Consider the following 22,712-nt stretch of genomic DNA (forward strand, 5'->3'; position numbering starts at 1 on the left):
TGGAGGCCTTTGAAGTTGGTAGAGGCTTCATAACACCAGATAAACTGACTCGTTGCAGAATTATGGGTCCTTAGTTAAGGGAGGAAATTTTTGCCTTTCCCAACAATCCTAAAAAAAGTGTCAGGTGGCCAGCCACATAGGGCACAAAGCCTGGTTTGTTCCTGTTGCTTGGATTCAGGAAACTCTGTCCCATCTTTTTAGAGGGAGACCCCCTGGGCCAGTTTGGCGTCAGCCAAGCTGGGGATGAGTGGAGGATTTTCTCGAGGAAGACCCTGGACCGTGAGCACATGGCCAAGTACTTGCTCCGAATCACAGCTTCCGATGGCAAGTTCCAGGCTTCAGTCCTCGTGGAGATCTTTGTCCTGGACATCAATGATAACAGCCCGCAGTGCTCAGAGGTGAGAGCCTGGTGAGGGTGGGGGAGGAGTAGAGGCAAGGAAGCTGGAGTGAAAGGCAAGAGGAAGGAGAAGGACTCAGGGTACCATCTCTGGGACTGGACATCATTGACCACACTTGCCCTTGCTTCTCCTTGGCTGGTCTCAGACTAGTGCCCTAGGCAAGGGCGATTCTAGGTGATTCCTCCCCCCCCCCCTGCCCCAAAGGGATGTCACCAAGCTCTTTAGGACCCATGGTCCATACCTCTTCCCCTACACTCCATAAAAAGATCCTTTTCTCTGCAAAACATAACCAGAAGTAACTTCTTCATTCTCCAAACAGCCTGCTATGCCCAGTGGGAAAGCCCCTCCACTGCTCAGCTTGTTAGCATGGCTCATTGTTATCAAATACATCCAAAGAGACCTGCCCCAGAGACGCCCCACACCACTCGCCATGCCTATATGGGCCTATCCCTACATATGGATAGGTTATACAGACCAACAGAGACCCTACTCCAGGTTATATGTATAAACAAACATGCAGACAGGGCAGTTACACTTTTGATAAGGGAGACTTTCCTGAGGACTTCATGTAATTCAACACTAAATTTCCCAAGGAAAGTGTTGAGTGGTCTGTGTGTGTGTGTGTGTGCACGCAGGCGTGCGTGTGCACATGCGTAAGGAGAGGAACTGCATTCTTAGAGGGCATAAGTCAACAACCACTGTCATGTAGCATTTCTTTTAAACATTTTTTTAAACACAGTAAATAATTTTTAACTTTAGGGAGATTTGCATTACTTCAAAGTTTGCAGATAAAGTTAAACTATTAACATTTAAATTTTATAACATCAAATTAGCATAATTCAAATTTATATAAAATCCAGCTATTTAGTATATATACATAAATGCAAACTAATACGTAGGTACTCACACACATGCATAGTCAAAGGATCATGTACAACTCTCTATAAATATGCAAATACCTATATATATATATATATATATATATATATATATATATATATATATATATATATATACACAAGGATACACATAAGCATACACCTACATACCCACAACATTCATCCATAAGTATACCCATCCATATACACAAATGTACATCTATAACTCACACATACTTACATATGCATGTGAATATATATATACTTCAATTCTTCATACTTTATTTGTCCACACACATATATACGGACACACACCTTGGAACACACAAAAATCATATATCCTATCACCTTTTCTTCCACTGTCTTCCATGCTCCAACCTCATAGAAGCAGAGTAGAAAAAGAGAACCTGGGTTATCAAGTGGGGTGCATGGAAAAAGTCTTTGCAGGATCCAAGATGACCACTTTTTGGGTCGTCTCAGAAGGGCAGCCTTTTGGGGGAGAATGGTAGCCACACCTTCCTCCTCTTTCCCCTCAGCATCCTTCCAACCAGCCTGCACCCTCCCCAGAGGCTGGGGCCAAGTTCACCCTGGCCTTCTCAGAGGTGGTCAATAGCATCACCAGAGCCAGGGAAAGGAGGCCTGGGGGCTGTCTCCACACAGCCCCCCAGGCACAAAGCCCCCACCTGGAGCACATACAGGTGTCCATGCTCAGCCACACCATGCAGTGGGGGGACCGGTTTGCTTGGAAGCTGTGCCCAGAGCCAGCAGCTGGAAGAGCACTGAGTTCTCAGGGAACTCCAGCCTCTCCCCTGTGACACCCCTTCTGCAATGTGGCCCCTGTGGAGTAACAGATTGCGGCAGGTCCTTCTAGCCCTGAGTGTGAGCTTTCAGATGGTGGAAATTCTCTCTCATCATTCTATGAGAGAGACTATGTGGGATGCCATCATTCTCCTTGTTTTTAACCTCCATTTTCCTTGCATGTTCCATCTTATTCTGTTCTCCTCTCTCTCTCTCTCTCTGCTTCTCTCCCCTATCCCCTTCCATTTCTGCTCTTTAATCTCTCTCTCTGCTTCTGTCTCCCCCTCTGTCACTCTGCCTCTCTCTGAATCTCAGCGCATCTCCCATAATCCCCCTCTTCTTTGTCCTCTATCTCCAGCTTCTCTACACTGGCAAAGTCAGTGAAGATGTACCTCTAGGACACTTCATTTTGAAAGTTTCTGCAACAGACTTGGACTCCGATACCAATGCTCAGATCACATATTCACTGCATGGTCCTGGGGCAGATGAATTTAAGCTGGATCCTCATACAGGTAGGTTTCCTGAGCTGCAGGATCAAGCAAAGAACTTATACACTGAATAACCAGTGCCCAGTACCCAGGCTCCTTAGAAAAGAAACAGGAATTTACTTATCCATCCATCCGCTCAGCAAACATATATTGGCACTGTGTGTCGAGCATTCACTAGATGCTACGGACATAAACTGATAAGACAAGACCTAGGTCTTTACAATCCAGTGGGAAAGGCAGTCATTGAATCAGTGGTTTGATGTGTGCTAAGAAAAAATGCAGGATGCTAGGGGAGGTTTGACAGTAGGACTTAAATTTGGGATCAGGGTTAAGTAAAACTTCTCTGAGGAAATGTAGCCAGGGGGTAAGGGAGTGGTAGGGATGGATATTCAAGGCAGAAGGAGATTTTATACGAGGACCTTGTTTTGGGAAAGAGCACGCACATCTGAGGAACTGAGAGACAGCCAGAAATTGGTGCACAGAATGGGGGGAGGGAGAGAGATCAAAGGATGAGGCCCTCTGAGCAGGGGGGCCAAATCCCACCTTTAGAGCCATTAAAGGATTCAAGCAGGTGAGAGTCATGGTCAAAGACATGATCTCAAGATTGTATGCTGCAGATTGAGATAAAATCTCATAGCATTGTTGCAAAGATCCCAACAAATAAAGTATATAGAAATCTAGCCCAGGTCTGGCACATAATAAGAATTCAGTAGATATGGTTTCCATTGTCAATTATTATCAGTTAGGGGACAAAGCGGAGAGTGGGAAACAGAGAGCCCAGCAGAGTGGACCATGAATACTCGGGAGAGGTTGGCCTGTGAGCATCTGGTGGAGAAGACAGGGTAGAGACTGCTTCCTTTAGAAAAGGAGGGATCCCTGTCCTGCTGCTATAAGGAAGGGTGTGGAGACGGACAGCACAGAAGGCCCAGGTGACAGAGAGCCAGCTGCTAACACTTGACTTGGAATCAGTAGCTCAAAGGATGCCTTGGAGAATCCTGAGCAGGGAGGTGGCAGGTGAGAGCTGGTATCCCAGAAAGCTGTCTGGATAGGAGGAGACAGCATTGGGACTTCCCTGGTGGCGCAGTGGTTAAGAATCCGCCTGCCAATGCAGGTGACATGGGTTCGAGCCCTGGTCCGGGAAGATCCCACATGCCACGGAGCAACAAAGCCCGTGCACCACAACTACTGAGCCCACGCTCTAGAGCCCCCAAGCCACAACTACTGAAGCCCACGCGCCTAGAGCCTGTGCTCCACAACAAGAGAAGCCACTGCAGTGAGATGCCCACGCACCGCAATGAAGAGTAGCCCCTGCTTGACGCAACTAGAGAAAGCCCGCACGCAGCAACGGAGACCCAACACAGCCATAAATAAATAGATAATAAATAAATAAATAAATAAAATAAATAAAAAGGAGACAGCATTACCCTTTCTGACCCCAGCATGGGCATGCTGAGTCACCCCAAGTAGGTGACCTAATCTCTGTTGCTGTTTGTCCAGCTGCAGGATGATCGGTGGGGTCTTAAAAAAAAAAAACACTCGGCGGTTTTTCTGAGTATGGAAATAATACACGCTCATTATTCAAAAATTCAAACCACGTAGGCATGTATTATGTGGAAATTCAAAAGTCTTCATGATAACCAGGCTCTCCCCCAAAGATAAGCATTCTTGGTATATATTCTATCAGACCGGTTTTCCACGCATCCCCCAAATCTCTATGTAGCATACTACTTTGTGACTTGCTTTTTTCTCATAGCAATATCTTGGTGCTATTAACAAGGCACTACATAAAGCTCTATCATAATTCTTTTTCTGTTGCATAGTATTTTACTATATGGCTAAATGATAATACATTTAACCAGTACCTTTTTGAAAGACACAGGATATTTTCCGTATGTTGCTATTTATAAAGAATGCTGCAGAGAATATCTCTATATGTATATTTTATCCTTGGGTTGATTATTCTATAGGATACATTCCTAGAAGTAAAACTGCAGGCCAAGGGATAAACCCATTTTATGCGCTGTTAGAAATTGCCTAACTGGCCTTTTAAAATGTTGTGCCTCTTTGTAGCTTGTTGGTGTGGATCTTAAATTGGGGATGTGGTGGTGGAAGGTGACTAGGGAGGCGAGCAGGTGTGGGAAGCTACAAGACTGAACCTCTTTGCTAACCATTTGTACACAGGACTGACCCCTTTTTTCTGTGACAGCACACCGTATGGCTGGGTTTGTCTCACACAGACATCAGGAAGTCACATGCTGGGGTCATGGACCCCAGAGAAAACTCACTTGCTGTCCTTTCTCTGGCCAGGGGAGCTGACCACACTCACAGCCTTAGACCGAGAGAAGAAGGATGCGTACAGCCTTGTTGCCAAGGCGACGGATGGAGGCGGCCAATCGTGCCAGGCAGATGTGACCCTTCACGTGGAGGATGTGAATGACAACGCCCCCCGGTTCTTCCCCAGCCACTGTGCTGTGGCGGTCTTCGACAACACCACGGTGAAGACCCCCATTGCAGTGGTATTGGCCCGGGACCCAGACCAAGGTGAGAAAGAGAAGGATTGGAGGCCATTTGCTTACAGGGTCACCCTGGGCGAGGGTTTGGCTTTCTCTGTGTTGCTCTGAGACTGGCAATACCTCACTCCTGAGCCTACAGACACGTACAAGTAGAAAATGTCCACAAACTGCATACCTAAGTGGTAGGTACGAAAGATTTTTGGCAACGTTTCAAAGCTGGTATGGGGCATTTCAGCCTCATTGTTTCTCACTGCCACTTAGACCTGGAGCCCTTTCAATCCCACAATTTAACCTCAAGGACATCTGAATACAAACATTTAATGTGAAATACACCAATCAGAATTATTCAACTGATTAATTGGCCACAAGAAAGAAACTTAGGGCACAAACTCCATTAAGTCTATTAAATTCTTGGATCAATTTTCTAGTCAATGAAGTGGAATATTTTACATTTTATTTTGCATTTTAATTTTAATGACATTGTTTTCATTAGGGTTAATTCTTTTCCTTTTACTATTTACAAGGCAAACTGGATTCATCCAGGAGTCTTCATTCCATATTATACCAATTATAGCTTCTGACATCATGAAGTGTTTCATTGTGGAGATCTCTATATCTATAGATATATGTATATATATACATGTTTATATATATATATATATATATATATATACACACACATATACGTGTGTGTGTATATATATATACACATCCAATTTTCTTAAATTACATTTTATAATTTAGGTGGGGTAAAAAATACCCTCAGGGTCAAAGTCGCCAGAGGAACATAGGATATGACAGTGATGAAGATGATGATGGTGTTAAAAGAGGGATCAAAACACCCTGCTTTGTTTGACACCAACAGAGTAAATTTAAGACTTCTTAGAGGAAGTGAGTTTTAGCTTGGCATTGAGGAAGGTGAGAGATTTTGGAGGAATGCAGGGGTCCTAGGGAGGGCAAATAGCAGTGCAAAGGCATCTAACATCTAAGGCCCTGCAAATGCTCAATTAGCCAGTGCTTGCACACCTCCAGGGACAGGAAGCTCCCTACTTCCTAGGCAGCCCCTTCCTTCCATGGTACCTCAGATAATTATCAAGTGTTACCTTTTTGGAGCAGACATCTGTCAACCACGGTCCTGCCCTCTGCAGCCACACAGATCTCCCAGACCCTCGCCCATGACAGCCCTTCAGAGACTAGGAGGCGGTGACTATCTGCTCCAGCCTCAAGGTTCCCTTTCTGGGTAGAAGGGCCCTAGTTTCTTCAATCTCGTGTTTCCAATCCCACCTCTCTTCTAGGATTCGTCCTCTGGCCTTGCACCAATTAACCATTAACGCTTCAAAGCTGTTATTATTATTCTAACCCAAATATTCCACCTCAATATTCCAAATGTAGCCTGACCAGCACCTCTCTCTCTCTCCAGAAAATTCATACATGGGAGAATGTGCATGGTATGCACATTTATTTCATGTAAATTCAATGAAAGGGCTGTGTGTCCCCACGTGTGTATAAGACTCAATCCCTATAGGCTCAGAGCCTGTGCTTTTCCCACTGGGTAAGGCTCTCATGGCTGAGCACTAAATGTTGGTGTTCTTCAGACCCTATGGTCCCTACACGAGCCAACTGCTTCATCTGGTCCACAACCAAAGGAAATAATAGCACCTGAGTCAGAGCTGGAAAAACACTACATGCTTTGATTTACTAAGAACTTTCCGTGGGTGTGTGTTTTTTTGTTTGTTTGTTTTGTTTTATTTTGACATAATTATAGACTCATAGGAAGTTGCAAAAATAGTACTGAGAGGCCCAGCACCCTTCACCCAGCTTCCCCCAGCGGCAGCATCTGCAGTATGATATCAAAGCCAGGAAACTGGCCCTGGGACATTACTGGTAATTGGACTCCAGTCTTATTCAGATTTCACAGTTTCTATATGCACGCATTTGAATATGTACGCAAACACCACCACAATCAAGATACAGGATTGTTCTATCACAACCAAAGAACTCACTATGGGTGCTTTTGATCTTGCACAATTTTTATTTTGTGAGCTGACACTGGACCCTAACCTCCACATAAACAGCTTCAGATATCCTTAAGGGTTTGCAGAACAACCCTCCCCTTCATAAGAACCTTTCTATGAGGCCTTGAACCCCATCCTAGTCAAGAACCCTCACATGAGAGTCTCACTGCTAACAGCCTAAGCATGTTAGCCTTTATGGGGACCCTGCCCGCCAGGCCCTCCTCTGGCTGAAAGCTCTGCAGCAGGCAGGGCCAGAGGAGGGTCCCTCTGTATGAATCATGCGCTCTGTCTGCCCCCCCAGGCACCAATGCCCAGGTGGTTTACTCTCTCACGGACTCTGCCGAAGGCCGCTTTTCCATCGAGGCCACCACGGGCGTGATCCGCCTGGAGAAGCCGCTGCGGGTCAGGCCACAGGCAGCACTGGAGCTCACCGTCCGTGCCTCTGACCTGGGCACCCCAATACCGCTGTCCACGCTGGGCACCGTCACCATCTCCGTGGTGGGCCTGGATGACTACCTGCCCGTGTTCCTGAACACCGAGCACAGCGTGCAGGTGCCCGAGGACGCCCAGCGTGGCACGGAGGTTCTGCGGCTGGCCACCCTCACTCGCCCGGGTGCCGAGAAGACCAGCTACCGCGTGGTCAGCGGGAACGAGCAGGGGCGGTTCCGCCTGGATGCCCGCACAGGTGAGGAAGCAGCCCCCCTACACACACACACACACACACACACACACACACACACACAGAGTCTTGGGGAACACTGGATTCCGCGCATACCATAGTCCCTTCCCAGCATCCTTCAGCCCCTTCTTCACTCTCCATCTCTCCAGGTACCAAGTCCCTTCTTGCAGCATGGGGCCAGCTTATATGGAAACAGCCCTCATTCCACTACATCCCCACCAAAGACTCTGTTGAGGACTCTCTCCTCCCAGTTTGCAGCTTCACAGTCCTGGCTCACACCCAGCCCCGGGAGGCTGAAGCCACCCTCCATCCTTGGCTGCCGAGGCACGAAGCACTTGCTAGAATCTGGGGCTTAAGCAGCCCAAGGCAAGGCTGCCTGCTTCCCTCCTGAAGCCTTCCCGAAACATCCGGGGACCCCCGAATTTTCCCTTAGTCTCATAAAGAGAGAGAACTAGGAAACCGGCTTTCTTCTATCCTCCTAGCCACAGAAGGATCTAAGTCAGACTCCCAGAATCCCATGGAACGGAGGATTCAGAGGCTGCTCAGGTTAGACCAGGCTCCATGTGGATTCCTCACCACAACACCTCTGCAACGGCGCGCTCTACCTCCTAAGGCAGCCAGCCGCCTTACTGTTGAGCAGTATTTGTTTAGTTTTCATTACAGAGACTTTAAACATATAAAAAATAGAGGGAACAGTATAATGGACCCCATGTTCCCATCAGCCAGCTTCAGTAATTATCAATATTTGTCTAGTCTGGTTTCATCTTTGCCCCCCATATCCACCCACTGCTGAGTTATTTTAAAGCAAATCCCAGACATGATATCATTTGGTTTGTAAATACTTTGGTGTGTAACTCTCTCTAAATGATAAGGACTCCTTGTATAAACACAACCATAATACCATTATCACACACAAAAGATAATAATTCCTTAATACAGTCCGATACCCAGCCAGACAATTTTTCAGATTATCTCATAAATGTCTTTTAGAAGTTGATTTGCTTGTCAACATCCCCCAAATGTCCACATATTGTATCTGGTTGATAGGCAGTATCTTAAGGCTCTTTTAACCTCTAACGTTTTCCTCTCCCTCTTTATTTCCTGCTGCCATTTATTTAATGAAATATTGGGGTCGTGTGTGAGGCAGGATTTTTAAAATAATTTTGGATTGGCTAATTGTATCTTTATGGTGTCACATAACATATCCCTCTAGCCCCTATATTTATTATAAATGACATTTGGATCAAAGACCTTGATGCGCTTCAAGCTCAATTTTTTGCCAACAAAGCTTCATAAATGATGCTGGGCTCTCCTTTGCACCACATGAGGAGGCACATAATGGCTGATTGGTTCTTTTTTCTGAGGTCAAGATTGATGGTGCGTTCGGGGGTTGTCAGCCTGATCCATCCAGCTCTTCTTCTAATGGTTTTAACAGCCTTTAATGATTATTTCCCAGATATATTATTTCATTAGGGGCTGCAAAATGGTGATTTTTCTAACCTTATCATTCCTCATTCATTTACTAACTGGAATTATTTTATAAAGAAGAGTTTTCTACCATTAACTGTTCAGTTATCCAGGAATGGCAGGATAAATCGTTGTTCTTTTATTTTCCAGTGTTCAGAATAATAAATCTCTGCCCTAATAATTTGTTAAACAGCTTTGGGTATTATAAAATTCTATAATCTAAGTTCTGTCATTTACTAGCTGACTGAGCTTGGGCAAGTCACGTAGATGTTAGGAGTATCAGCTGACTTACCTAGAAAATGGAAATCACACTTGTTCCTGCTCTACAGGGTTATTACAGATCTACATGAGATAGAGTTAATATTATAGAATTAAATGAGATTTCAATGAAATAATACAGAAATAAATGAGAGAAACACTGCTGTTGAGAATGGTAATAAGGAAAATGAGAGGAGATGGAGGGGAAGGGGGAGGCTATGGGAGAGAGATAAAATGAAGAGGGAGGTGAGATGATGGAGGAAATGATGCAGGAGCTCTGTCTCTCCCAATCCAGTTGAGCTGCTTCTCCAGGGGTTTGGCTCAAGACCCCCTCAGTACTCTGCCTTTGTGGTCCCAACTGCCTCAGTGCTCCCATCACCTCTTGTTTCCTCAGGGATCCTGTACATCAATAAGAGCCTGGACTTTGAGACAAGCCCCAAGTACTTCCTATCCATCGAGTGCAGCCGGAAGGGCTCCTCCTCCCTCACTGACATGACCACAATCGTGGTCAATATCACTGATGTCAACGAACACCGGCCCAGATTCTCCCAGGATCTGTACAGCACGAGGGTCTTAGAGAATGCCATCGTGGGTGATGTTGTGCTCACAGTAAGGATCTGCAATTTTGCACTTTTGAGGGGCACGGACTCTGGCGTGGGTTCTTATCTCCCCCTCCCCCAGTCATCTATGAACATGGATTATTTTATCAATTAATACACTATAGACTTGACTCTGACTTGTAGCCACTCAACCAAACTCTCTCATGATAAAATTTCTCAGAGCCACGTTTAATAAGATCTAGATCAGGTACTGAAAGAATGGGGCCTGAGAGAGGCCCCAGAGGATGGCCAGAGGGAAACTGAGTGTCAGCGTGGGAGGGGAGGAAGAGAGGGGACACCAAACAACACCTCTTTGCATTTAAACATGTAATTGCTCCCCACTTCATGGAGTGAAACCAAACTCTGTATGTCCACATTCGAGGTTCTCATCTCCTTCCACCCCCTGACATGCACCCTATGCTCCAACCACACAGGAAGAGGTACCTTTCCCCAAACATCCTCTGTACTTTCATACCCCTGGGCTCATATTGTTTCTTCTGCCTGGAATGCTGGCTCCACTCCCAGAAGCCTTCAAGGCTTCATGAATCCTCGTCTAATCTCCCCAGGTGAAATTTATCACCATAAAGTTGATCATACTTTGCCGCAAATTAGACTTGTCCATAAAATTAGACATTAAGCTTCCAGAGGGTTTATTCATTTTGGCACATTCCTCAACTCCTAGCACAGGACCCTAGCACCCTGTCAGTTATGAGTGAATGAGTGAATGAATGAATGAAAGAATGGATAGATAAACGAATGAACCATGCATGCTGACATCCATACTAGGATGTAAATGAGGAGATTCCCTTGGCAAGGACGACTATGGTCCAGGGATTGCCAGCCCAAGGGCAGTCTATGGGGCAGGGACATATCTGTGCCCCCTACACTCCCAGGGGCCAAGATTCCTTTCTGTTCCTTCTTGCCTCTCCAATCACAACTGTCACCCGCCTCTATTGCAGGTGTCAGCGACTGACGAAGATGGACCCCTAAATAGTGCCATCACCTACAGCCTCATAGGAGGGAACCAGCTTGGGCACTTTGCCATCCACCCCAAGAAAGGGGAGCTACAGGTGGCCAAGGCCCTGGATTGGGAACAGGTGAGTCATGTGGGAGGGGCCCAATCTGAGCTCATCAGAGCAGAATATAGCCCTGCTGCAGGTCCAGAGGGTGAACTGCGTTCAACACCCCATCCTGACACTTCTCCAGACCTGCCTTCAGGGTCTCCCACTCCTTTTCTCTGTGAGTCCCTGTGACCTGTGAGGCCAGCAGCACGAGAGGGGCTGAGTAACCTTTAACCTTCCTGAAAGAGCTCAGGCCAGCTTCTCACTATTAACCAGCATTCACTAGATCATTACAACAAGTTATCACTTATTGAGCACCTGCTCTGTGCCAGGAACTTTGCTAAGTGATGTAAATACATTATGCCATTTGGTCCTTAAAGTTATCCTAGGAGGTAGGTCCTAATACCATCCTCACATAAGTTTAGTCACTTTCCCAAGGTCTCACAGCTAGTAAATGGTTAAACTGGAAGTCAAACCTACTTCTGCCTGACTCTAGAACCTGAGCCCTAAAAGGCTATGGGAGAGTAATGGGGGCAGGCAAAGGGGAGTGTCTCCATCTTATTTTTCTAAAAACATTAGTCATGAATCACGGGGCAGAACTGAGTGGTCTTGTTGCTAACTCTCCCCTGGGCATCTTGCTGTAGATTTCTAGCTACTCCCTGAGGCTCCGAGCCACAGACAGTGGGAAGCCCCCACTGCATGAGGACACAGACATCGCTATCCAAGTGGCTGATGTCAATGACAACCCACCAAGATTCTTCCAGCTCAACTACAGCACTTCCATCCAGGTATGCTCAAGCTTCCCAAAGCATCGTGAATCCATCTTCCCTTCACTTCCCTCCTAGTGGAGGGCACTCACCACCAATACCAGTCCACCCAAACAGTGACTGTGACCTTGCATTGATATCCCTAATGGCAACACAGTCTGCTGAAGGGGATTATGGATTACACAATTAAAAATTATCAGGCACTGTGCTAGGCAGGTCCACATCCATTATCTCAAAGGGGACTCACACAGCCATATGGAAGTAGACAGTACCCATTTTATAGATTTTTTTAAATGGAGGTATAGAAATGTGCCACAGTCAAAATGTGGCAAATTTGGGATTTGAACCCAGAAGATCTTCCAGATCCCAAGCTATTTCCACCATACTAATGGTTTGTGAATGGGATTTGGAGAGAGTCTTTAAGATTCCGTGGGGAATTGTGACCACAAGGGGTGAGGAAGTAGGTAAGAGGACAGAGTTCTGTGTCCCACTATGCATCAACCAGGGTCACCCCACTTTCACCTGTTTTGTATCATGAGTATGAGTTAGGATGCTTTGGCTGCAAATAACAGATCACCTGACTAAAAGCTTATCAAATAATAAGGCCTTATTATTTCACATAACAAAAGGTCTGCTAGTGGGAAATTCTATTCCAGAATTGGTTATTTCAGCAGGAAACTGATATCACAACTTTGGGTTACCTTCTTCAAAATTCCTGTACCTTCTTCCTCATGGTAACAAAATGGCTGCTGCAGGTCCAGCATCACAACCCTGCGAAACCATCTTCAAAGGCAAACAGATGGGGACTTCTTTTGCAGAATCTGTTTTTATCAAAGAAGAAGACTTTTCAGAACCCCCGCCTGGTAGACTCCTCCAGTGATCAGAATTGGATTACGTGATCACCCTTAAATCCAAAAACTGGCACAGGGACTCAGATTATTGTAACTGACTTAAACCAATCATAGTCCATCTCCTCTTAGGAGGGGTATATCTTTGCTGAGGATATTGCCACCCAACACCTGAACAAAAGTCGGGTTTTGTAAGAAAGGAAGGAAAGAATGCCTGTTGGATAGGCAACTACCAGTTTCTGCTCATAAGATACTGTTTGTAGATAAGGTTATGATGCTAAAAAAGACAGTTAACAACCACTGTGTTACAGCATACTGAATCCCCGTGTTATAGAACAATGACTGGAACAATATCCAGGGGATCCATTTTTCTCTGTTAATTCCTAATCATCTTTGAATTTTCTCATTGGTCCTCTAATCAGAAAACCATTTATAGGTTTTCAATGGACCCTATGAATCACAAAATTCCCACATGGACCCCAGGCACTAATTTATATACACGAGTCATCAGCTATGTGACTTCGGCAAGTCACCTCTATAGGATAAAGGGACTCTAAAGACCCTTCCAGCCCCAATGGGCTTTGTTTCTAAAAACCAGCACTGCCCTCAGGAAGCTCAAAAGTCAACGACTAATTCACAGATGGGCAGAATGAATGAATGACATCTCAAGATGCAGACATGACCTGGGAGCAGCCAGAGTGCTAAGGACTCATCCCAGCGAAGGGGACCCAGAAAGACGTGAAAGAGAGGACTGGGACTCATTTTGCTCTTTGATTTCCTGTCTCTCTTGGTCTCAGGAAAACTCCCCCATTGGCAGCAAAGTCCTGCAACTGATCCTGAGTGACCCGGACTCCCCAGAGAATGGTCCCCCCTACTCATTCCGAATCACCAAGGGGAACAACGGCTCTGCCTTCCGAGTGACCCCGGACGGATGGCTGGTGACCACTGCAGGCCTGAGCAAGAGAGTCCAGGAATGGTATCAGCTTCAGATCGAGGTGAGAGCTGTGTTGGGCCACTGGTGGTGACCATGGGGACAGAAAGTGTGCAGACAAAAGCACCACCAGTGCTTCTCTTATTAGAAAAAACAATATACAGAACCCTTCCCTTGTGCCAGGCACTGGCCTAAGTGCTTCACGGGCGTCACTGCATTAAATCCCCACAACATGCTTTACGGTGAGTACAGTTATCACCCCCAGTTTCCAAATGTGGTAACTGAGGTACCCAGAGGTTAAGTTACTGGCTGAAAGTAATGCTACTAATAAGTGGTAGAGCTGGGCTGCTTCAAACCCAAGCGCTCTGACTCCAAGCTCTTAATTCCTCCCCTGCTCCCAGGCAGAACAAAAACTCCCTCACCCTGGCTCTAACTCCTTAAGTTTGGCCAGGACAGCTCTCTGAACCTCAAGTCTTTTTAAAGACCTACCTCGAGAATTGGTGTTGTTATCGAACCAGGTTCAGTTTGTCCAACCGCGCTGCAAACTGAAATGCTGAGATGCCGAAGTCTGCAGTAAAGAGAGGGCTTATTAGCAAGGCAGCCAAGCAAGGAGATAGGAGAACAAGTCTCAGAACCGCCTTCCAAAAGGCAAGGGGCTTGGGGCATTTATGGAATAAAAAATAAAGGAGCAGAGCAGTCTGAGGCGTGGGAAGCATGGGGAGCAGGGGGAAAGGTGACTGGAAAAAGGTGCAGTAATCAGTTCTGCCGCAGGTGTAACTAAGCTACAGGCCTCTGCATGTTCAAAAATGGAGGCAGTTAGCACTGTCTGAGGGTTTTCTGCCCTCTGATGTCAAGGTCGCCAAGCAGAACCTTGGGCATGCCCAGTTAAAGGGACGGCGGTCCTACCCAGTCTTAACCAGCTCAACTCCAACTAGTCACGGTTGACTCCAAGTCCTGGAAAATAACTCTGGCAAACATCTTATTGCTTAGGATATGTGCAGATGCAAGCCTTTAAATGACCTTGTTTAGTGAAGGCAGGTGAAATGAATTTGACTAATCCATGGATCCACTAATCCATGATTACCCACAGTTTCAGTGCAGAGGTCAAATGAGAGAACATATACATACATGGAGAGGATTATAGTGATATTATTATGGGTTGTATGAGAACTGCCCGAGGAAAAGTGGCCAAGATGGTGATCAAACATTTCTCCCTCATTTCATTCCCCCAAATCCCTTTCCTAAATCTCAAATCTAGTGGATCCTACTATTCTGTGAACTTCTCTGGGCTCACGATGATGTAGTCATCCATTCAGCCAGCCAAGCAGCCAGCCAGCCATTCATCATTCAACAAACATTTATAAGTACTTATCATATATTTAACATTTATAAGTACTTATCATATGCCACATGAGTACTTATCATATGCCATGCTAGCCGCTAGTAATATAGCAGGGGAAAGAAGGGGATGATCCCCATCCCCGTGGGCTTTTGATTCTAATTATGGAGATAAGCAATAAACAGATGAAGACAGTGACAGGAGGCTCATAAGGCACAAGAGAGACACTTTCAGAGGGTGGCTGCCCTTGTGAGGAGGGGGCATTTGAGCTGAGATCTGAGGAGCTGGCCAGGTGGAAAGTGGGCAGGAGAGCATCACAGGCAGGAAGAGCAAGATGAGACCAAGTCCCAGGGTGGGAAAGAGCTTGAAGTGACCTGAGGTGTTGCCACGTGGTCAGCGCATGGTGAGCATTGGTGGAAATGAAGTTGAAGAGATGGGTTGGGTGGATCATGGGGGTCTCATAGCTTGGATGACCGTGTTATTTGAGGCCCAAACTGTGATGCTCTTGAGAGTGAGAGAGGCACTAAAAATAGTTAATTGGTGATAAGTGATCCACAAAGGTGAAAATCAAGACTGTCCTGGGCTAACCAGGAAGTAGAGTCATCCTAATGATAAGCCTTGATAATACGTTTAGATTCTAATCCAAGGGCAGTGAGAAGTGATTGAAGGGTTTCAAACAGAGAAGTGACCTTTCTTGTGTCTCAGGAGGCTTGTTTTTGAAGCTCTAGAGAAAGTCAGTTGAAGGGGGCAGGAGTGGTTGAGGGAGACCAGTGAGAATTCATCTAAGCTGGAGGTAGTGGTGATGAGATCTTGAGGTGATGGTGAAGATGAACAAGTGGACATATCTGCAACAGGTTTTGCTTGGAAATAAATAAGAGTCGCTGGTGGATTGGCTATGAGGAGAGAGAGAGAAAAGAGAAGAATCAGGACCACTCCCAGGTTCCTGGCTCCAGTAAAGTCTGGATGGTAGGGCCATTTATGAGACTGGAAAGACTTGGGGTGGGGGAGGGACAGGTTTATGGGTAAAATGAGGGCTCTGCTTAGCATATGTTACCTTTCAGGTGTCCAAGAAATATCTAAGTGGAGGTGTCCAATAGGCAGCTGGGAATGGGAGTCTGCAGCTCAGAGGACAGGTGTGGGCTAATGTAGAGGGTCCTCAAAGCCAAGGGCATGGGCGTGATTGTCTAGGGAGGCAACAGCTTCCTGACTTCTGTATACTGGCCCAGACAATCACTCAGTAACTATTGGCATCATCACTCTCTCTTGCATTTGTCTTGTATTTCCGCTTTCATTCACTGGGAGGCACTATAGGCCAGCAAAGAAACAGGCTATGAACACAAGAAGAAGTTTAGATTCTGCTCTGGCCTTACCTGCTGTATGACCTTGGGCAAGTCACTTGACCTCTTTGAGACTCAGTTATATCTTTTGTAAAATAGGACACTTCAGGGTACTTACCTCATAAGAAAGATAAACTATGATCATGCATTTAAAGCATTCAAAAGTGACTGGCACACAGTTTGTACTCAGTTAATATTAGTTATATATTATTCTTAGTAGTAATATTATTACTGTTGCTATTTATATCTCATCAGTGTTATGCACAATTCCCAGCAGCAGGTGTAATATTGCACCTTTCTCCCGCACTCAAAGCGAATCCACATGAACAAGATATTACCGTAGGGAAAACCGTGAAGACCCTGCTGACAGCTGAGAAAGTGATAACGTTACTGAGGAGAGGAAGGAAAGCTTCCTCCTCGCTAAGTCCAGACAGAAAGTTGCAGAGATGCTTGGTGAAATGTGCAAGGGAAAGGCATTTCTAATTTACAATCTTTCCTTGCTTAAGTGAGGTCACGTTGATTCAAACCTGCAGTGGCTCTTCGGGCCTGACTTAAATCCAACCTCGTGCTCCTCAGCCCATCAGCGACGGCCTGGGCTTCCCTCTCTGCTCACCTCTGGCCCTTGGCCCTGCCCGCTCCTCCAGCAGCAGTGGTCCCTTCCTGCTGTGTTGAGCATTCTTTCCCACCAGAGGGCCTGACGCTTGCTGTTCCCTGTCTGTCACCTCTTCTCCGCACCTCTCTTTTCTCCTGATCATAGCGGAGGGCCTGGCCCATACAAGGCGCTCAATAAATATTTGTTGGCTGAGCTGAAGAAGACATGCCTACCCCGACCCCGACCCCAGTCACATAGTAAAGAGGAGTAAGAGAACTTCCTTAGGCTGACAGGGGCCATGAAGGGTGTACCCTAGAATCACTAGGAGACCTTTGATGACCCTCCTAAGGAAAGACACAGAATGAGAGAAGCTCAAGAGGGAGGAGGCCGCGTGTGGCTGGAGAGGCTTAGGACGGGCTCAGAGAAGTGTCAGATGGAAGGTGGAGTTAAGTTTTACCACCCACACCAGGGATGTGGGATGTAACTCCCTCCACAGAGCCCTCAGTGCTTTTGGAGTTACGATTTTCCCTTTCAAATGCGACAACACGCTGAGCCTGCCCTGGGGCAGAGGGACGTGGCTCCCGGGGAGGCCCGGACAGCCGCGGTCCTATGGTAATTCGGTGCCCGCTTCGCCCACAGGTGTCAGACAGCGGCACCCCGCCCCTCTCATCTTCCACGTTGGTCAGGGTCCACGTCAGGGAGCAGAGCCACTACCCGCCCTCCGCCCTCCCACTGGAGATCTTCATCACCATCGGGGAGGAGGAGTTCCAGGGCGGCATGGTGGGCAAAATCCACGCCACAGACCGAGACCCACAGGACACGCTGACCTACAGCCTGGCAGGAGAGGAGAGCCTGGGCAGGCGCTTCACAGTGGGCACGTCTGATGGCAAGATCATCGCCACCCAGGGGCTGCCTCGGGGCCGCTACACGTTCAACGTCATGGTCAGCGATGGGACCTTCTCCACCACTGCCGGGGTCCACGTCCACGTGTGGCATGTGGGGCGGGAGGCTCTGCAGCAGACCGTGTGGATGGGCTTCCACCAGCTCACCCCGGAGGAGCTGGTGAGTGACCACTGGAGGAACCTGCAGAGGTTCCTCAGCAACAGGCTGGACATCAAACGAGCCAACATCCACCTGGCCAGCCTGCAGCCTGCAGAGGCCATGGCTGGGGTGGACGTGCTCCTGGTCTTTGAGGGGCATTCGGGGACCTTCTCCAAGCTCCAGGAGCTGGCATCCATCATCACTCACTCAGCCAAGGAGATGGAACACTCGGTGGGAATTCAGATGAGGTCAGCCATGGCTGTGGTGCCCTGCCAGGGGCCAACCTGCCAGGGACAAATCTGCCAAGAGACCGTGCACTTGGACCCCAGGGTTGGGCCCACGTACAGCACAGCCAGGCTCAGCATCCTGACCCCGCGGCACCGCCTGGAGAGGAACTGCTCCTGTAACGGTGAGGAATGGGACTTCCCCAGGACAACCAGCGCTGATGGCCCAGCCAGACTGACTCCGGGGATGGAGATCCCAGCGGGGGGCTCTCTGGGGTAGTTAGAGGGACATTTCAACAGGGTTAAAGAGCAGGGACCACCACGAGACAGGTGCGGCCTCACAAAATCTAGTCATGGAATAGCACCCTAGTTCTGGTCACTTTTTGGAACTTTGAAAATAATGGTAAGAATTCAAGAGGCAGTTCAGCATCACAGCTGAAAGCATAGACTCTGGCATCAAGTTGCCTGGGTTCAAATCCCAGCTATGCCACTAGCTAGCCAGGTGACCTTAGGAAAATTATTTAACCTCTCTGTGCCTTTGCACTGTTGTAGGGATTAAATGAGAATTAAATATCAAGTGCTTGCTTAGAAAAGTGCCTGACCTATAGAAGGTGGTCAGTTAACCCGAGTTACTAGCACTACTACTATTATTACTATAGCCTGATAGTTTTAACCTCAACGTTTAGACTGAGCAGCTCAGGTTCAAACCCCAGCTCTGTCATTTACGAGCTGTGTAACTTTGGGTGGATTACTAAAACCCTCTGAGCTTTTTCCTCATCTTTGAAATAATGAAGATAGTATCATCTGCCTCCTTGAGTTGGTTTGGGGAGTAAATTACTTCATGGATATGAAAGCATTTTAACCCCTAGCTGTCTCACACTAAGCACCCCATCAATGGTGGCTGCCATTCACACGGTGGGAGTTGTTGCTATAAGGACTCTGCTATGTGCCAGTCTCTGTGTGTATGTTACCTCAACTCATCACCACAACCTTAGGAAGCAGGATCATTAGCTCCATCTACAGTTGAAACAGGTATGGGGATTGTATTGGTTTGCTTGAAACTGTACAGCCTCAAGTGAAGGGCTGGTTATTCAAATACCTGTGTCCCACTCTAAAGCCTGAGCTCTTTGCCAAACTCTTTAGGAACTTGGTGTTCTGACAGGACTTACCCCAGTGCCCCTGGCATTAGGACCAATGCCCTGGATCAGCTCAGGTGCATTTGCAAAAGGGGAATGACATCACCCCCGCCCCCTTGCACCCTGCCTGGCCTGGCCTAGGGGTCCATCCAGGTTGCATTAGGGAAATTCTAGGAAGATTTCTGGACTTTCTCCAGGGCCCTCTGGATTTAGGCTAGGTGAGCTACTCTAGGGGTATGGGGTGGGCTGGGGCGGCAGGTGTTCCCTTCTTGTGTCTCTCACCCTGGAGTCGGCTGCAGGGAAAGCTGTGATGGCTGAAGGTTCTCTCTTGACCCCCTGGCATCAGATAGCAGAGGTTCTAAAATTCAAGATTATGCAAAATCACCTGGGGAGCATGTTTATAAAGTGACCTGCTCCTGGCTGTCACCTCCGGAGTTTTTTATTTAGAAGGTCTTGGGTGACGCCTGGAATTGGCATTTTTAGCCAGCACCTCAAGCATTTCTGAAGCAGGTGGGCCAAGGGCTGCACTTTGAGAAATACTAGGTAGGCTGGCTCACCTAACACCAGAATCACTTGGAAAGAAGTTTGGTTTCTGTTTGTTTGTTTGAACATTTTAGTGAAACAGGACATAGAGAAAGATCCATGTATCATAAGTGTACAGCTCAACAAGTGTTCACAAATCAAATACACCGGTGTAACGAGCCTAGATCAAGGTAATCACCTAGATCAAGGACCAGAATATGATCAGCATCTCAGAAACCTCCCTTGGGCTCTCTTCCAGTTGCTACACCCGTCATGGGGAGATTTTTAAAATACAGATACCCAAGTGCCACCAGAACTACAGAATCTTACTCACTAAGGGTAGAGACTAGCTTTCTGTATTTTAAAAGACTCTTCAGCTGATGCTGATACTCAGCCAGGTTTGGGGATTCTTGATCTAGATCATCTGCAATATCCCATCCAACAATGACCTACCGGAATGGAATTGCCAGCATCAGAGCGTTTTAGATGTACGGTATGACAGCATCTTAGGATCCTGTAATCCCATGGGCCTCACTTTCTGGTTCTTCCTCCTCCTTTTGGCCTGTGTTCCCTCTCTTCAACAATCCTCTTCCCTAGGAATCTGGAGCCTGTACTGCTCACCCTTTCTCCTGACAACTGATAAGCTTATTCACACTGAGGTTTTAGGGATTTAATAACTAAACTCACTTCTGAGGAGGGTGGATTTAAAAAAAAAAAAAATCTGGGTTGGGCATGGCTTAATATAACACAGCACGTCCCAAAGGAGTTTCCACAGAATGCTATTTCCAAGGGCTAAGGGTACGGAGTCCACACTAGAGGGTCCCATGGTCAAATAAGCTTGAACAACTCAAGTTTAGGTGAAGTCTCAGACTCCTCACTGTGCAATTCTGCATTAGCAATTGCTACGGAGGATGCAGCAAATGGAAGTTCTGGCCACACAATTTATCACTACCTTCCTCCTTTACCACAGAAGTCTCTCGACTTCTCAGCAGCATTTTGTGTGGGAAGTGCTTACCCAAATGATTACACTCCTGATGATGAAGAAGATGTCTTGAGGCAAAAAGCCCTCGTGGTGTCCCTGAAATCACACATATATGCAAAATCCTCTCCAACTCCACCTCCTTCTTCCCCAAGTGATGTCAGAAATCACATGGAAAATATGGAGGATAGAAGTTTTGACTTCTGCACACTTGACTGATGACCTTTCTGGCTTGATTCTTGCTTTCTTAATGGTTTGAGTTCATAGTTTCTGATCCAGGCCAGGACCCAAGGCGAGGGTCCCTGGGGCCAGAGCAAGGTGTGCAGGGTGATGGCCCCTGTCTAACTGTGTGACCCTGGACAAGTAACCCCACAGCCTCATTTCATCTGTAAAATGGAAGCAATGACCTTGCTTGCCACCCAAGGGTTGAATGAGACAAAGTCAGTTCCAGGGCTCCGTGGGGACCACTTTGTGTGGAGGTGACAGTGCCTCTGGTTGCTTTCACAGGTAGTGGCGCGAGGTTCAGCGGTCAGAGCTTCGGGCGGTACAGTCTCCCAGAGGCTCAGAACTGGCACATCCGTTTCCGCCTGAAAACACTCCAGTCACAGGCCATTCTCCTGTTCAGCAATAAGACAGTGTGTCTCTCCCTGAAGGTAAGGCACTGCCAGCCTGAGAGATTTCCTGTGGGCGTGCCAGGCTGAGGAGGTGGGGCGGCATAGGGGTGGCCAAGAAGGCTCACTTCTGCAAAGAAACCCCTGCGTGGTTTTCAGGGGTACTGGGTGTGACTCTTAGTTAGAACACGAGACCTTCCAGCCATGATGGCCAAAGCCACCCCACCTGGCAATACATGTCCAAGTACAACAGAGGTCAGGCTGTTCTGTGGGATGACAGAGAGCCTCTGAAGATAGAAAGAGAGATGGGTAAGGCCACCTAGACCTGGTTGATGCTTTTATCATTTTTGCTGAGTAACAGACCAGTGTTTCCCAAGATGGGTGGAAGGCTGGGGTACATTAAGGTACGTGGAATCCACATGGAGGAAAATGAATTTCCTTTCAAGGGTCTTTTAGTCCTTCTGATTACGTCTTGTAGAAAGTGTCAGAGTACCTGCCTGATTTTAACATCTTTATCACAGGTGTCCATCTCTCATTTTGACAAAGAGAAAGCAGACTTTGGCAGTTAGTTAGAATTTAATCCATTCAACAAATATTTATGGAGCATCTACTATGCAACAGGCACTCTTCCAGGTGCTTGGGTCTCATCAGTGAAAAAGACAAAAACCCCTCTTAGAGCTTTCATCCTATGGTGGGAGACTGACAATAAACATAAAAATAATAAATCAGAAAATTATAGAGTTTGTTCAAATGTGATAAGTGCTTTGGGTTAAAAGAAAAAAAAAGGTTAAGGGGGATCAGGAATGTGGGAAGTTGCAATTTTATTTATTTTTATTTTTATTTTTTTTAAACAAAAGAGAGAATTTTATTGGCTCATGTAATGGAGGAGTCCAAGGATTGACCTCAGGCTTGGGTAGATCCAGGTGTTCAAAGTATATCAACAGGATCCTTTTCCTTCCCGCTGTCAGATCTGCTTTTGTTCAGAAGACCACAAATATCCCCCCAAGTGATGGCAAAGGTGGTCCCAGCAGCCGAGGCTTTCATTCTGCCACCGAGCCAGCCCAGCAGAAAGGGAGCATCTCTTTCCAACAGCAGTAAAAGTCCCACCTCAGACACTGATTGGCAGGTCTGAGTCATGTGACTATCCCCAAGGCTGCCAGGGAGAGGGGCCAGCCTTTCCAGAACAACGTAGACTAAGTTGAGAAGGAGGGGGAGTGTCCCAAAAGGAAAA

The 22,712-nt window shown here is 46.9% G+C and overlaps 2 protein-coding genes across 16 annotated transcripts in view; one reads left to right on the forward strand and one right to left on the reverse strand.

Annotated features, from left to right (window-relative positions):
• SLC36A1 (solute carrier family 36 member 1) overlaps positions 1-22,712 on the reverse strand; it is a 286,800-nt gene that overhangs the window by 178,479 nt on the left and 85,609 nt on the right. The window contains exon 11 of one of the 9 annotated variants that reach the window (XM_082455668.1): positions 11,952-12,742. The exons of 7 other annotated variants lie outside the window; for them this stretch is intronic. In XM_082455668.1, the coding sequence (XP_082311794.1) occupies positions 12,651-12,742 (92 nt within the window). In that variant the 3' untranslated portion in view covers positions 11,952-12,650. Of the gene's footprint in view, positions 1-11,951; positions 12,743-13,770; positions 14,269-22,712 lie in introns of those variants that run through there. One more of the 9 variants, XM_082455669.1, reaches the window with a different exon arrangement.
• The window catches only part of FAT2 (FAT atypical cadherin 2), an 87,026-nt gene that overhangs the window by 46,813 nt on the left and 17,501 nt on the right, over positions 1-22,712 (forward strand). For 4 of the 7 annotated variants that reach the window (XM_082455641.1, XM_082455644.1, XM_082455642.1 and 1 more), the window contains 10 exons: positions 202-398; positions 2,433-2,586; positions 4,870-5,103; positions 7,392-7,775; positions 9,889-10,103; positions 11,053-11,190; positions 11,799-11,942; positions 13,567-13,764; positions 17,608-18,418; positions 21,378-21,523. In XM_082455641.1, coding sequence (XP_082311767.1) covers positions 202-398; positions 2,433-2,586; positions 4,870-5,103; positions 7,392-7,775; positions 9,889-10,103; positions 11,053-11,190; positions 11,799-11,942; positions 13,567-13,764; positions 17,608-18,418; positions 21,378-21,523 — 2,621 coding nt within the window. The remainder of the gene's footprint in view (positions 1-201; positions 399-2,432; positions 2,587-4,869; positions 5,104-7,391; positions 7,776-9,888; positions 10,104-11,052; positions 11,191-11,798; positions 11,943-13,566; positions 13,765-17,607; positions 18,419-21,377; positions 21,524-22,712) is intronic. The other 3 variants (XM_082455647.1, XM_082455643.1, XM_082455645.1) reach the window with 3 other exon arrangements.

The sequence above is a fragment of the Balaenoptera physalus genome (genome assembly GCF_965194825.1).
Source record: "Balaenoptera physalus genome assembly, chromosome: 3".
In the NCBI taxonomy this organism is placed as follows: domain Eukaryota; kingdom Metazoa; phylum Chordata; class Mammalia; order Artiodactyla; family Balaenopteridae; genus Balaenoptera; species Balaenoptera physalus.